The 15,090-nt window shown below is 31.9% G+C and overlaps 1 protein-coding gene across 1 annotated transcript; it reads left to right on the top strand.

Moving 5' to 3' along the window:
* The first annotated feature begins 847 nt into the window (after positions 1 to 847).
* LOC113220978 (kinesin-associated protein 3-like) lies at positions 848 to 14,709 on the top strand. The gene is made up of 6 exons (XM_026450346.1): positions 848 to 950; positions 7,964 to 8,072; positions 9,263 to 9,375; positions 9,785 to 9,950; positions 10,566 to 10,691; positions 14,501 to 14,709. Exons 1-6 carry the CDS (start codon positions 876 to 878, stop codon positions 14,707 to 14,709), a joined length of 798 nt encoding a protein of 265 aa, XP_026306131.1. The 5' UTR covers positions 848 to 875.
* Positions 14,710 to 15,090: the final 381 nt, after the last annotated feature.

The raw sequence follows: 15,090 nt of genomic DNA, 5'->3' as shown, positions 1-15,090 counted from the left end.
AAAAAAAAAAAGAAAAAGAAAATACCAGTTTATTTCCTCTAAAGAATTTCTAACTATTTGGGAATATCTTCAGGATTTCTCATAGCCCAGAATTTTCAAAAAGGGTATTGTTTTTTGGATAAAATTTTTAGGTAAGCAACTTTTCTGGCTCTAGTTTTATCATTGACTTTGAGATCATAAGTAGGTCCTTAAAATATGTTCTGTCTGAAAGCAGTTAGGATTAAATGATATATTAAAGTCCCATTTTGTTTTTCAAATCTTGACATGTATTCACTTTTTTTCAGTTTCATAGCATATAAAACCAGAATAATCTTACCTTAGAAGTTCTGAGACGTTCTTCATACTATATTTAGGTTATGTTATAGCCTATGGCATTTTATGGTCATATTTTTTTTTGTTGTTGTTGTTATAACTACTACTTTACTTCTTTCATCATTTGGATAATATTTTCGGTTTCTGGTTCATAGAAATATGCTCTTTTATTTACTATTTCTAATACATCACCACTGTCAATGAACTGTATTAATCACGTATTTTGATAAAACAGTAAAGATGGGGAGGCTAATGACCCAATTGTTTTTGTATTGGACTCATGAAAATAGTTAATTATTAGGGTTAATTTTCTTTTTCAAAACTATACCTTGGAAAATAGACATTCTGTCTTGGAAATTAGTGATGTTTCACATATAAATATGCTTGCTCTAAACTTTGGATTTGAAATAGCTCAAAATATTTTTCAGATTAAGTTTATATAAGGATTTTATTCAGTAGTTTAACTTGTAGTACATTGAGTGTGCTATATAAAAAATATGTATTTATGGCATCATCACCATGATGTTTTATTCCTAGGCAATGACAACTACAAACAAATAGCCATGTGTGTTCTTTACCACATAAGCATGGATGACCGCTTTAAATCAATGTTTGCGTACACTGACTGTATACCACAGGTAAGTGGTTTAAGTGTTTTAAGAAAAACATTTAAGAAATATATATATATTTTTACTCTTTTCTCTTGATTTGTCAAGATTTTCTCTCTTAAAAAGTTCTTAATAATACTACATGTTTATTATAGAAATTTGAGGAAGTACAGAACTGTATAAAAACGAAAATAACTTTCCATTATCACACATGTAGAGATAACTATTTAACACTTTGGTACACTTCTCTCTACATACTTAAAAAATAATATATTGAGATTGTATGGTATATATAATATTTACATATTGCTTTATTAATATATCATAATTATACTCATGTCACTGAACATTCTTCAAAAATTATTTTTAATAGTTGTATAACATTCTATGACATGGATGTACCATAATTTAAATATTGTTAAATTGTATGTTTAGGTTTTTTCCAATTTATCACATAAAAATATATGTAAGCAAATGAAAATAATGTGAGGTACCATATTTGTAAATGCTTCCCCACATCTCTGAATTTTTTTAAATTCCTAAAAGTAGGGTAGCTAAGTCAAAAGATAATGAAAACTTGTGTTTTTGTTTTGGCCAAAATACCTTCTAAGAAAACATAAGTTTTTATTTCCAGCTAACACTTAATTTTTAACAACACTGGATATTATTGTTCTTCTAAATATGTGGTGGTTCATTATTTCTTTTTATTTGCATTTCCATGAATATTGGTGAGGTTGAACATTTTTTCATGTGTTTATTATCCATATTCTGTTACAGATTATTCGTGTCTCTTGCCAGTCTGTCCGTCCGTCTTTCCTTCCTTCCTTCTTTTTTTTTTTTTTTTTTGGAGACAGGATCTTGCTCTGTTACCCAGGCTAAAGTTCAGTGGTACAATCATAACTCACTCGAGCCTTAAAATGCTTAGGCTCAAGCAATCCTTCTGCCTCAGCCTCATGGGTAGCTAGGACTACAGGTGTGCACCACCATGACTAGTTAATTTTTTAATTTTTTTTATTTTACTTTTTGTACAGACTGGGTTTGGCTCTCTTGCCCAGGACAGTCTCGAACTCCTGGCTTTAAGTAATCCTCCCTGCTTGTCCTCCCAAAGTGCTGGGATTGCAAGTGTGAGCCATCAAAATGGGCCTTCCCAATTTTTTAATTGGTTTGTTAATATTTTTATTATTAAATAAGATCAATGTATATAACTATTTTAATTTTATGTTACAAATATTGCTTAAGTTTGTCTTGTGTCCTTTAATTTTATGTTTAATATTAATAGATTTAATTGCTTTGCATTCTCTGATGGGAAAATGTTTCATCAAAATTCTTTCATTTATATACAACTGCTCTCAAGAAAGTTTTTTGGCTGTGATTCAGTGGCTAGATATGTATCTTATGTTAGGTCTAAATAGACCTAAATAAATATCTGTCCTAAATATCTTGAAGGAGTTTATTGATTTTTTTGTAACATAGACTGTATGTTACAAGGGTAGAGATTCTGTACATAGTAACAATTTTACTCTTAGGGAATTAGCATTCATAGGATCACTGTTGTGTCATTAATCTTTATTAAACTACCTTCCACTAATTTGAATTATGATGATTGTAACACTAGTTGGGCTGATTTTTAATATTACATTATTTTTTATAAAATAGTTTTCTGAAACAAAAATTGTAGGATGTATGATATACAATAAACATACTTTTAAAAACATGTTAGAAGAATATGAATAAATCATCCTTATGAAAGTAATTCCACTTGACTCCTACTATATAATTCCTTCTTCATCTATAAAGAATTATTAAATGCATGTTACTTGAAAAATAACATGTAGTAAAAAATAGACCGTAACTTTTCTTTTTATTGATTCCAATAGACTATTCTTTCATTCATTCCAAATTGGATAAAACAGTGCTAAAAATGAATTTGCTATTCGAGAATTTTAACACTTCACCTACATGTATTTAAAAAATTGATAAACTCTCTAGGGTAATTTCTTAGACTTTTATATCAGGGGATAAACTAATTATGCTTGTTTATAGGAAATAGACATCCCTGAAAGAATATATAGCGTATCTTATCTAGCAAGGCAGGGTGTCTTACAGAGATAATGCATGTCAGACTATACTCAGTGCAAAGTGTAATCAAACTCTTTGTCAAACCAGTTTTCAATAAAAGAGTAGCCATGTCAAAGGGAGATTACAGGTGATTTACTACAGTCTCATTCCATATGTTCTAAAGGTTTCTGCTTTGCAGTTTCAAAGGGTGTTCCTTTTCCGATTCCATTTTGAGTCAGAACTTCATTGACCACAGGATATGAACTGGAAAGCAGCCAAAAAATAATAATGTTCTTGCCGAGATTGACTGTTTTTATCCAGATTTAGGTTTTAAAGAGAATAACATTAAATAAAAGTGAAATAAATGCAATCCAAGAAGAAATAGGAAACTTATTTATACAATTTTGAATCTGGAGTTATCCTGTTCTTCTAGAATGTATAATCTCAAATATAAAATGTAAAATTTTATTTTAAATGAAATAATCAGAAATAAGAGTCTGTCTAGGTTGCTTTTTAGATATTGTTATTATTGCAATTTAAAACTTTGTATACAGAAAATTCTCCCATACCTTTTCAGGAACAATATCCATGCATATTTTCTTACCAGACAGTTTTCTAACATCAGACATGTATGCAGTGAAGTTTTCAGAACATGTGTAATCTGTATTTTGTGAACAACATTTTCCAAATTTAGGAGGTCAATGATTTTCGATGTTTTCTTTTTCCCATTTTTTTCTTTTTGAAATTTCAGCCCTTAAGGGAGGGAATAAGGTTATGTTACCAAATTGTGTTGTAAACATCCTGAAGCTTCTCTATGAGCTGGTATTTTGAGAAAACCAAATGATACTGTACAATAGATTTATTCCAAATATGGTATCCAGCTTATAACGTTTACTTTATAGTGCCAAATTTTACATATTTAAGGAGAAAAGTTGACGTGGTTTTATTGCCACCCAGTGCCAAGTTAATTGCAAAATAAAAGAATGATGGAAAACAAGTCAGAAATTAAATGAAATGTCCAAGTTTCCTTCAGGAATTAAAAAGGTACTCCTTTAGAGGTATTGGCTACTCAAAGTAATGTTTATAATATCAATAAGGTTTTAAACTCACTCATGAGTTTAATCAGCCACTGATTAACTTACTTTCTAAAGTCATAACCCCAGCTGGCATATCTTAGAGTTAATATAATATTCTGTTCTTTTGTAATTATGCATATTAATTTTTGCTTGGTAAAAATCCTCATGTATTGCAAATAACATGACTTTGAAGGTAGGAAAGCAGTGGCTTAGTAGTAATTCATATTCATTTCAATGATGAAAAAGAAATTGAGTATAATCATCTTCATTAATTACATATATTAAAGGAGGTTTATAAACTGTAAACTATATGAAAGTAAGATATTCTTAGTAAAATCTTTCTCACCATTTTGACCCATTGATAGTCCATTTTAAATACTGCCTATCACATGTGTTTTATAGAATAAACCTATAATGAGATTAGAATTTACTTTTAGAAAATATTTAGCATCTGGAGTGGGTGATTATATATACAACATGTCTCATAATCTCTCCCAATATTATATTGCTTTACTTCCTTTGTACTTTATTGCCTCTAGATATCCAATGTATTCTAATTTTCTTACCCTATTGTATCACTGTTCTGTAAAATTTAGGGGCCAGGTCAAGTCTTTATACATGATCTTAACGGTCTCAGTGGGTAGACTGTTTCAGGTAAGCATACTTGAGGATAACCGGGAGTTAATGGTTGTATTCTAATAATAGTTAAAAGTACACATTAACAGTTCATTGTTATTTAGACCTCTGAGATGCATGTTTTGTTTAAATGGGTGCAAATGCCATCCAGATGCTTATAAAAGTATTTATTGGTAATAGAGTGGCCAATGAAAGTACATGGTTAGGTAGTGATGTCATGGTGTTATTTAATATTTTATCCTAGAACAGTGTGCAAGAATCTTCATAGTGATCCACATGTTTTCCACCACAGTTGTCCTATATGGCCCCCTTTGATCTACATGCTTCTTTTTAGCTGAATGCTGGTAAACGTCCTTTCTGACAGCCCCCTTTGCTCTTGCCTGCCATTATCTGCTGAAGTTCAGAAACCAGAGCATCACTTCAAACAGGAGAGTTAGGGAGTAGCCAGTCAGAAGAGATTCCGGAGGCATGCAAAGTTCTGGTATAATCATTCAAAGATGTTTGGGTAGGGGATGGGGGTGGTAGAGTTATATGTGAATACAGAGAGCTGTGGGGGTTGGCCTCTGGTCACTGGTAAATAAGTGAAGTCAGGTGCCAGAGAGTCTAGACACAGTGATTTCAGTCATGGGTCTTTGGTATCTGATACTCAATATGGGACTTGTCTGATTGAACACTATTGCCTCTTCATCGCACAGACTGAAGCCCTTTTAGTGCTTTTCTGATAAATTAGTAAAAGATGACAATGGACATAGTTAAAACAGAACAAATCTAGTTTTAATATTTTCTAGTTGTCAGCAATTACACTTACTTTTGAAGTGCCGTCATAGCAATCAAATTAAAGACATACTCTTTCATGTGGAGTTTGAACTAAGCTATTGCTCTTTTAAATTTGAAAGCTTTAATTAAAATTGAAATGTTTATTTCTCTTATTATGAAAAACTAATTCTATATCATTATGCATTCCATTTATATTTAGTCCTAATTTAGCTTGATATGCGGAATGGGAGTTGAGTAAGTTTTCGAGACATGCATTATTTTCTAAAAATCTAGTTTCTGATTATTTATTTCTAGGTAGAATTTAATATGGAAATTACTTTAAAGAAAATTTACCTTCTGAAATAATAACCTGTAGCCCTGTGTTTAAGGCTAATTTTCATACTACAAAGGTTGATTTGAAGTAAATAATTTTTGTTAGCAATAAATACTTTGCTTGAAACATTGCTTCAATGTAACCAATTCTCAGTTTGAAAAAAATCTATAGTAGGTTTTTAATTATAGTTTAGAAAACATAGCAATTAATTAGAGGATTGTCACCTACATTTTTGGTAATTTGTAATTTAATTTTTATTGGCAATTTTATTTGTAATTTAATTTTAATTGGGCAGATAGGTAGTGAAGTCTGTTAAATATATATCCAGTAAATGAAGATTATTTTACTTTTGCCCTTGAATTTTTTTTTTATTCTGTGGCATTTTTAAGTATTAATGATTCTTACCCAGAGATGCCATCAGTGGTAATATTTGTGGTTAAGTATCTGCCCTCAGGGAGAGCATATGATACATGCCAGCCATTCACCTGCTACAGTGTTTTATAATTTTCAGCATACAGATCAGTGTATTTGCTTAGAATTATACCTAACAATTATAGTGGTATTGTGTTTTTTATTTAATTTAACCAAATTTAATTTTGGTTTTCAGCTGTTCATTGCTAACACATAAAAATATGATTGATTTTTGTATATTGACCACATATCATTTTTGAAATGCAGAAGTCATCTTGAACTAACAGTAATCAAAATAAGATTTAACAGAAAGTGGCCTAAAATAAATAAATATTTATTATTCGCTGTGTTGGATTCATGAAGGCATGTTGTTCTAAAAAGGTATTGCCCTGAGATAAAACATAAGAAGTTTTTATATTACAAATTTTAGGAATAACTTCTATTTGTTGTTGACAGTTTGGGCTGAGAGAAAACTCTCTTTACATACTATACACTAAGTTAATTTGCTGATTTGACAATAATTGAAGACTAGCTTCTCTAAAACAGCATAAAATTTGTTCATTTGTCTTTTATTATAGCAGCTGTCTCTCATTATGACAAATCTAGATTACTGCTAAATGGCATAGGTAGCCTACCTTTGCCTTCTTACGTTTTTGTCTGCTGTTTTTCACACCCTCCTCCTTTTTCTCTTATCACTCAAAAAGTTCTTTTCTCATTTTATACCCATGCCCAAGTGATTGGATTTAGCCTGCAACTTCAGTTTTCAACCATATATGCCAGTTCCTAAAATTCTACCTCCAGTCCAGACATTTCTTCTAAACTCAGGCCTGCGTTTATGACTTCCTACTGAATATCTGCATTAGACTACCATATGAGCAGCTTAAACTCAACATATCTAAAACCAAAATTACCATCTTTCGTTTAAAGTTTTTTTCTACCCTAGTTTCTCCTTTTTGGTAGATGTTGGCATCACCATGTATGTCATTGCTCAGTGCATAAACTTGAAAGTCATCTTTGACTCCTCCTTTGCTTTAACTGTAACATCTAGTCAGTTACTCCTTTCCATTTTGGTTCTGTTTTCTAAATATATATCTAATCAATCCTTTTATCTCTACCTAGTTCAGACACCCATCTTCTCACTTGGACTTTTCCTCTAGCATCCTACATGGTTCCCCCTATTTTCTTGGAATTTTATTCTATTTTTTACACTGGCTAAATCTTTTTGAGACACCAATTTTATCCTGACTCTTTCCTATTTAGAAGCTTTTAGTAGCTTCCCATCATCCTTAGCACAAAGGCCAAAATCTTTAACATGTCCTTCAAGACCCTGCATGATCTGGTTTTTACCTTCTTATCTCTTAAAACTGTTGTTTCCCTTTTACCAACAATGCTTGCTTTCTTTTAGTTCTTCAAAGAGTACTGTTTTTTCCTGCATTGTGACCTTTGCATAAGCTATTTTCTTTGCTTGGAATGCTCTGCTTCCAAACAATGTTTAATTATTTAAGGACAGATGTTTTATCTAATTCTTCTCTTATATTCTCCACTGTACTTAGAAGTTTATACTTAATGCTGAGCATCTAAGAGTTAATTAACTGTTTATTCATCCAGTTGTTGAACAGTGAAGGACTGCCAGTTTTATGTGTTGAAACGTAACTAATAATATTATGTCCAGTATACAATCTAAGATAATACATTATGATAAAAATAATTGCTTCTATGTTTGGTTTTTTGTTTTGTTTCTTGAGTAAAATGTGCCCTGTGCTTCTTGCTAGTTAATGAAGATGCTGTTTGAATGCTCAGATGAACGAATTGACTTGGAACTCATTTCTTTCTGCATTAATCTTGCTGCTAACAAAAGAAATGTACAGCTTATCTGTGAAGGTCAGTGCCTTTGAGTGTAGGTAACTTTTTTAGCATATGGTATTTGGCATATGATGGAAAATAGATAATAAGGGATTAGGAATTATAATGATTATGTAAGTCCTGTTTTCACATAATTTCTTGATAGCTATAATCCTTAAAGGTCAGATAGAATATTCTTACATCATGAATGCAGACACTTACCTTCCGGTAACATTTTACAAACCATGGTGAGTTGGCCTTCACTGAAATTTGATTTTCAAAACATTTTCTAGATAAAATGAAACTTTTTCTTTGCAAAGCAGTCTATTACAATATGAGGTAATAAAATACAAATGTATTAGGTTTTTTCTATAATATCTTGGTAGAACAGCCTGTCATACATTATGATGTTTCAGCGTCTGCCCAATAATTTTTGCCTTATTTGAAAAGTAGTATGTGTTTGTTATAAAAAGCAAAAATGAGCAAAAAGGAAAAGATTTGAATCTTTATTCCTACCATCCACAGATAATCATAGGTAAGATTTTAGTATAATAGTTCTGCATATTTTTAAATAAAAATGTGATTGTATATCATGATATATTCTTTTAAAATTAGTAATATGAAATAATATTCTATGTGTTTAAATGCTTTTATAAAGCATATTTGTTAATAACTGCAAAATTGTCTATTAAAGAATTTTGCCATAGTTTACTTCACTGTTATGGATATAGTTCGTTGCCACTTCTTTTCTGTTACAAACAGTGCTATAGTAATTACCCATTCTCTGAATCTTTACACATTTTCATTTTTATGTTGTTAGGATAAATTACCAGAAGTACAATTTTTCTGAGTCAAAATTACTTTTGTTTTTAACATTTATAGTAGAAATTGTAGACACAGAAGAACACATACAGTATGATTCTATTTATATGAAGTTCTGTATCAGGCAAAACTTATATATGTTTAAAAATGAGACAGGGAAGAGGAAAAGTGATTATATTTGGGGAACAGGATTGACTGGGAAGGGGCACAAGTGAACTTTCTAGAGGGAATGAAAATACTCTATATGTTGATATATGGTATGGGTTGCATCTGAATTCATCAAATTGTACCCTTAAGAGTTGTGCATTTTACTAGATATAAATAGTTGTGGCTTTTTTTGAGAACTAAACAAAAAATCATTAAACTTAAGTTAACCTTAATTTTATTGGGAGACTTTTCTGTTTCAGGAAATGGGCTGAAGATGCTCATGAAGAGGGCTCTAAAGTTTAAGGATCCATTGCTGATGAAAATGATTAGAAACATTTCTCAGCATGATGGACCAACTAAAAATCTGTTTATCGTAAGTATCATTTTGGCTTTCTATTAAAATAGACTGGGAGGTGAAATTGCTACATTTGGAAATGCAACTCTTACTGGGTTCTCGTCAAATATTAATTTATAATCCAAATTGCTCTTATGTTATCAACTTCTTTGTTAGTTTAGCACCTAGAAGTCTCAACCTACGTTTCAATGTTGTTTTTGTTTTGTGACCCTTACCCCTAAGCCCTCCACCCCACTACAGTCTTCTTGCCTTAAACCAGTTCACCATAGGCTTCTTTAGCAATTTAGCTCAAGATTATTAAAACAAGAAAATCACATTTGATATTGATTTTTTCTTTCAATGGGTTAAACTGTTAGATTCCTGTGGGTTAATTATTAGATTAAATAAAAAATAATTTAAATGTATACTAAAATTCTGTTTTCTTCAGGATTATGTTGGGGACCTTGCAGCCCAGATCTCTAATGATGAAGAAGAGGAGTTTGTGATTGAATGTTTGGGAACTCTTGCAAACTTGACCATTCCAGACTTAGACTGGGAATTGGTTCTTAAAGAATATAAGTTGGTTCCATACCTCAAGGATAAACTAAAACCAGGTTTGTGCTAAGTATTTCACTTTTGCATAATCACTAAGTTATTTCTTTCTGTTATGGATAAGGCTGCTAGAGCAGTTTTGTGTGACTATTTTATTATTATGTTAGGAAAAGCCATTTCTTCTCACAGCTCTCTTCTCCCAGAAAGGTAGTCACTAGATCTCCTCTTATATATATATTCTCTTTTTCCTAACAGTGTGTTTTCTTAGTATTAGTTTCTGTCTCCTATTCTACCTTTCTTGTGGTCTTTTGGTAATTTTTTTTATTCTGTCTCTTTAAAATTACCAAATACCATCCCTCTACATATACATACACACGCACAAAGGTCTTTGAGGCATTCAAATGAGTCTTTTATTTTCTGTGTCTATGTTGTCATTCAGTTGCACCCTCAAAGGCTTATTTCTACTTTTCTACTGCCCCCCCACCCCCCACTATCACAAACTGTCATCAGCAAACATGGAAATTTGGAAAAAGGACAAATTTATAGCATATCGAGGATTCATATGACTTGATTTAATAGCTTTCGGTATCCTTTCTGTGTATTTACATTTTGATACTCTTAAATGAATTTGGATCAGGACATATCAGTGAAAACTTTCTATGACTTGACTTCACTAGGTGCTGCAGAAGATGATCTTGTTTTAGAAGTGGTTATAATGATTGGAACTGTATCCATGGATGACTCTTGTGCTGCATTGCTAGCCAAATCTGGGATAATCCCTGCACTCATTGAATTGCTAAATGGTAAATAACATTAATGTATTTTCATATTAATGTCAAAACAGTTTATTGATTTAAATATTTAAATATGAAATGCAGAGTCTGTAATCTGTTTTTCTCATTACATTAATTGTTTTATAGCAACTTATATAATCAAGAAAAATGAATTAAATATACTACTAACTGGGATTGGATACAGTAATATCAAAGATCTTTAGCTTTCAAAGTTAAGAATGTTGCTATAAAGCAGTTCAGACCAATTTTACAGAAGTACTCTCCTCACCAACCTTGAACAACTAATATAGTAGTCACAACTTAATCAAGGGGAATACATTCCAAGACCCCCAGCAGATGCCTGAAACTAAAGATGCTACCAAATCATGTATATACTATTTTTTTCTAAACATACCAATGATAAAGTTTGATTTATAAATTAGGCACAGTAAGAGATTAACAACCATAACTAATAATTAAACAGAATAATTATAACAATATGCTTAGTATCACTACTCTTATACTTTGGAGCCATTATTAAATGAAATAAAGGTTACTTGAATACAAGCATGGCAATACTGTGCTAGTTGACCTGATAATTGAGATGGCTACTAAGGGACTAATAGGCAGGTGGCGTGCATGTACATCCTGGATACACTGGACAAAGGGATGATTCATGTCTTGGATGGGATGGAGTGGAAGAGTGGGAAATTACATCATACTATTCAGAATTGTGCATAGTTTAAAACTTATGAATTATTTCTAGAATTTTTCATTTAATATTTTTGACCATGGTTGACTACAGTTAACTAAAACCATGGAAAGAAAAACCACAGATAAGGGAGGACCACTGTATTATATCACTTCTTTTTGTTTGTTTGTTTGTTTTGTTTTGTTTTTTTGAGACGTAGTTTTGCTCTTGTTGCCCAGGCTGGAATGCAATGGTGTGATCTCGGCTCAACGCAACCTCTGCCTCCCAGGTTCAAGCAATTCTCCTGCCTCAGCATCCTGAGTAGCTGGGATTACAGGCATGCGCCACCACACCCAGCTGATTTTGTATTTTTAGTAGAGACGGGGTTTCTCTATGTTGGTCAGGCTGGTCTCAAACTCCTGACCTCAGGTGATCCGCCCACCTCGGCCTCCCAAAGTGTTGGGATTACAGGCGTGAGCAACCACGCCTGGCTATATCACTTCTTTCTGTTGAGATTTGTGTTGGTTTGAATTGGATCTCTTCTCTTGTGGAAATCTTATTTTTTAAAACTTGATTTCTAAGTTGGAAGGTTCATTTGGAAGCTGATTCTAAATGTAATATTGCCTTCTAGATCCAGAATTTATTGTCCTCTGAGTTCTCTGAACTTTCTTAGTTGATGAAAATGTTTTATATGTGTGGTGTCCGACACATGTAGCTGTAGAACACTTGAAATGTGGCTGTCATAACTGATAACTTGAATTTTTGAATTAATTTAATTAGCTGCAGTGGTTTATGGCTATAATATTTGACAGTGTAGGCCTAGAGTTTTCCCCTTGCATTTATATTGCTCTTAAGGGGCAGGGCTCATTCTTCTCCATATTGCATACAAAATTTATCTGAATCTTATTAGGGCCAAGTTCTCTAGGATCTTACACATCGTAGCTAGCCAATAGTATAGAAGTTAAACGTGCTAATATGAGATCCCTGAAGAAGATACTCTCTCAGTTCATCTTGTACTAGGCATAAGATATATGCATTTTGTATTAATTTTAATAGACTTTTAGAATATATAATAACATACATAAATTGTAAGTATAGCTCAATGTATTTTCAGTGTAAGCACACCTATGTTATTATCACTAATGTAAGAAAATAAAACATTACCAGTACCTTAGAAGTGCCTCTTCTCCCTCCTGTCAGTCATTACCACCTCCTTCAAAGTGGTTAGTTTGAAACAAAAATAAGTTTATTTTGTCACCACTAGATTAGTTTTGCTTGGTTTTGAACTTTATTATATAAGTGGAATCTAGTTTATTTTGTTCTGCCGTATATTTGTGACATTCATCTATGTTGTATACAAAAGTTTGTTCATTTTCATTGTTGTATGTAATATTTTATTATATAAATATACCACCATTTATCCTTTCTACTATTGATGGATAGTAGAGTTAGGTTTTTGTGAGGAGGAGGACTATTATAAATAATACTCCTATGAACATTTTGAAACCTTTCATTTGGTGCACATATGTACTCATTTCCATTAGGTTCACTCGTAGGAGTAGAATGGCTGGGTCGCAGAGTTTGTATATGTTTGGCCTTAGTAAACAGTGTGAATCTGTGGTTGTGCCAGTTTTCATTCTTACCAGTAATGTAAGAGAGCTGCAATTTTTCCACATCACCTCCGATACTGGGCATTGTCAGTCCTTTCAATTGTAGCCATCATACTGGTATTTCATTGTGATTTTAATTTGTATTTCCCCAATGACTAATGAAGTTGAGCACCTGTTTATGTGTATTGATTATTTAGGGATAGCCAATAAAAAGATGTGCCTATTTAAGCCTCTTGCACATTTTTCTCTTTTGAGTTTTTTTAAAATTTAATTTGTAAGTTCCTTAATATAATTCATTTTAATAGGTCATCTAGAGATAATGCCCCAATATTTGAAGTATACTTCTCAAAACTGTAACATATTTGTGTTTACTTTGATACACTCTTCTCACAGTCAGATCACAAATAATTAAAAGAAAGACTAAGTAGTTGGGAGGTGAAAGTAAAGACACGTAGTTGGCAGAGTGAGAATGAAGATGTTGTGGAGAGCTGAAGAAAGTTGAAGCAAAATGACCTGCATCCTGGAATTGCTGTCCCATAGTGATTATAATCAAGAGAGCTGAGATATTCGTAAAGTGATCTGACACAGCCGCCAGCTCAGTGTTTTACTATGGTTTTGGTGTTCTCTGACATGAGATTATCACAGGCAGAGGCTTTATAATACTCTTTTTAAGAAATAGATGGATTTTCAAGAATAAAGCCTTTGGTATTAAGTGAGGGAATACTGTATACCAAGATATTAATTAATAGTGAGAAATTTAGCCCAATTCGTTTGGGAGAGTAGTACTTTGGCAAGTTAGTGAGGGAGATCATTTGGGACAAATTGAACTTTAAGGGACCCACAATTTATTCTACACAACTGGTTTGATACTCTGTTGACCTGAAACTCTGTTTCTAAAATATCATTGAACTTTTACCAAGAGTTGATAGCAAACTATAATATTAAATCTAACTTCATAATCATTACTTAAGGTTAGATTTCTATAAGCAATTATGCTTTTTCCATTACATATTAATCAGTGGACATCAGCTGTTGTATAAATTACTCTTTGTATGATATTAAAGATTTATTAATTAGCCTTTATGATTATGTAACTTTTTTACTATTATAATTAATTAGATGGAAACTAAATTACTTATTATTTCATGCAATCTGTAAAGTTTAATTTTCTGAACATTATTCAACAAAAGGAAATACTTTTTATAATAGTTCAATTTCTACCAAAAACTTAGAGTTTAGAAGGTATGATAATTTTTAAGAATCATTTTTCTCCTGCGAAGTCAACATTATAAAGACAAAATAGAACCAGGTTTATTTTACAAATTAGAATTGTTTAAAGAATTCTTATGATGGATAAAACAAGTGGTGATAACTGTTAGCATTTTACATTAGGAACATAGAAGTTACTTTAATCCATTTCTGCTTACTTGTCTCCTTATCACTTTTAGTTTTTCTCATTCTATATTATTCCCCTCAATTATTTTAAATTTGGTATATAAACATAGTATTCTTTATTTGAATTTTTTGTTTATTTACAGCTCAACAGGAAGATGATGAATTTGTATGTCAGATAATTTATGTCTTCTACCAGATGGTTTTCCACCAAGCCACAAGAGACGTCATAATCAAGGAAACACGTATCCTTTCAGTGTTTACAGTAGATAACAATATTTCACATATTCAGAAAAGATGCATCTTTGGGTTTTTTGGGGTTTTTTGTTTGTTTTTTTGGCAAATGTTGAGATAACACTGAAAACACTAAGTTTTGAGATAAATTTACAAGATAACCTATTTTCCATGGAAGCTGTTGACCCCAAATTAGTATATAGGTAGAATATAATGAGAACAATTTTATTAACTTGTCAGGTTGTGATTCCTAAGAAACTTAGCAAACATATCAGAACTTCCTTCTCTATTAACATACCTTAAGTATCAGAGGTTTCTAGGACTATTCTTGGTTCTTTTCTAATCTTACCTTATGTACTCTACGTGGGAAACCACATCTATTCCCATGAGTTCAGCTACCAACTATATGCTAACTATTTAATCTTGATAACCCCTATCTTGAGCCCCAGGCATTTGTTGCTAACTGCCACTTGGATACCTTCCACCTACCTAAAGGGGCATA

Source organism: Piliocolobus tephrosceles, unplaced genomic scaffold (assembly GCF_002776525.5).
Source record: "Piliocolobus tephrosceles isolate RC106 unplaced genomic scaffold, ASM277652v3 unscaffolded_18156, whole genome shotgun sequence".
NCBI classification, from domain to species: Eukaryota; Metazoa; Chordata; class Mammalia; order Primates; family Cercopithecidae; genus Piliocolobus; species Piliocolobus tephrosceles.
The sequence above is the reverse complement of the archived record's forward strand: the minus strand, read 5'-3'. Positions and strand labels throughout refer to the sequence as shown.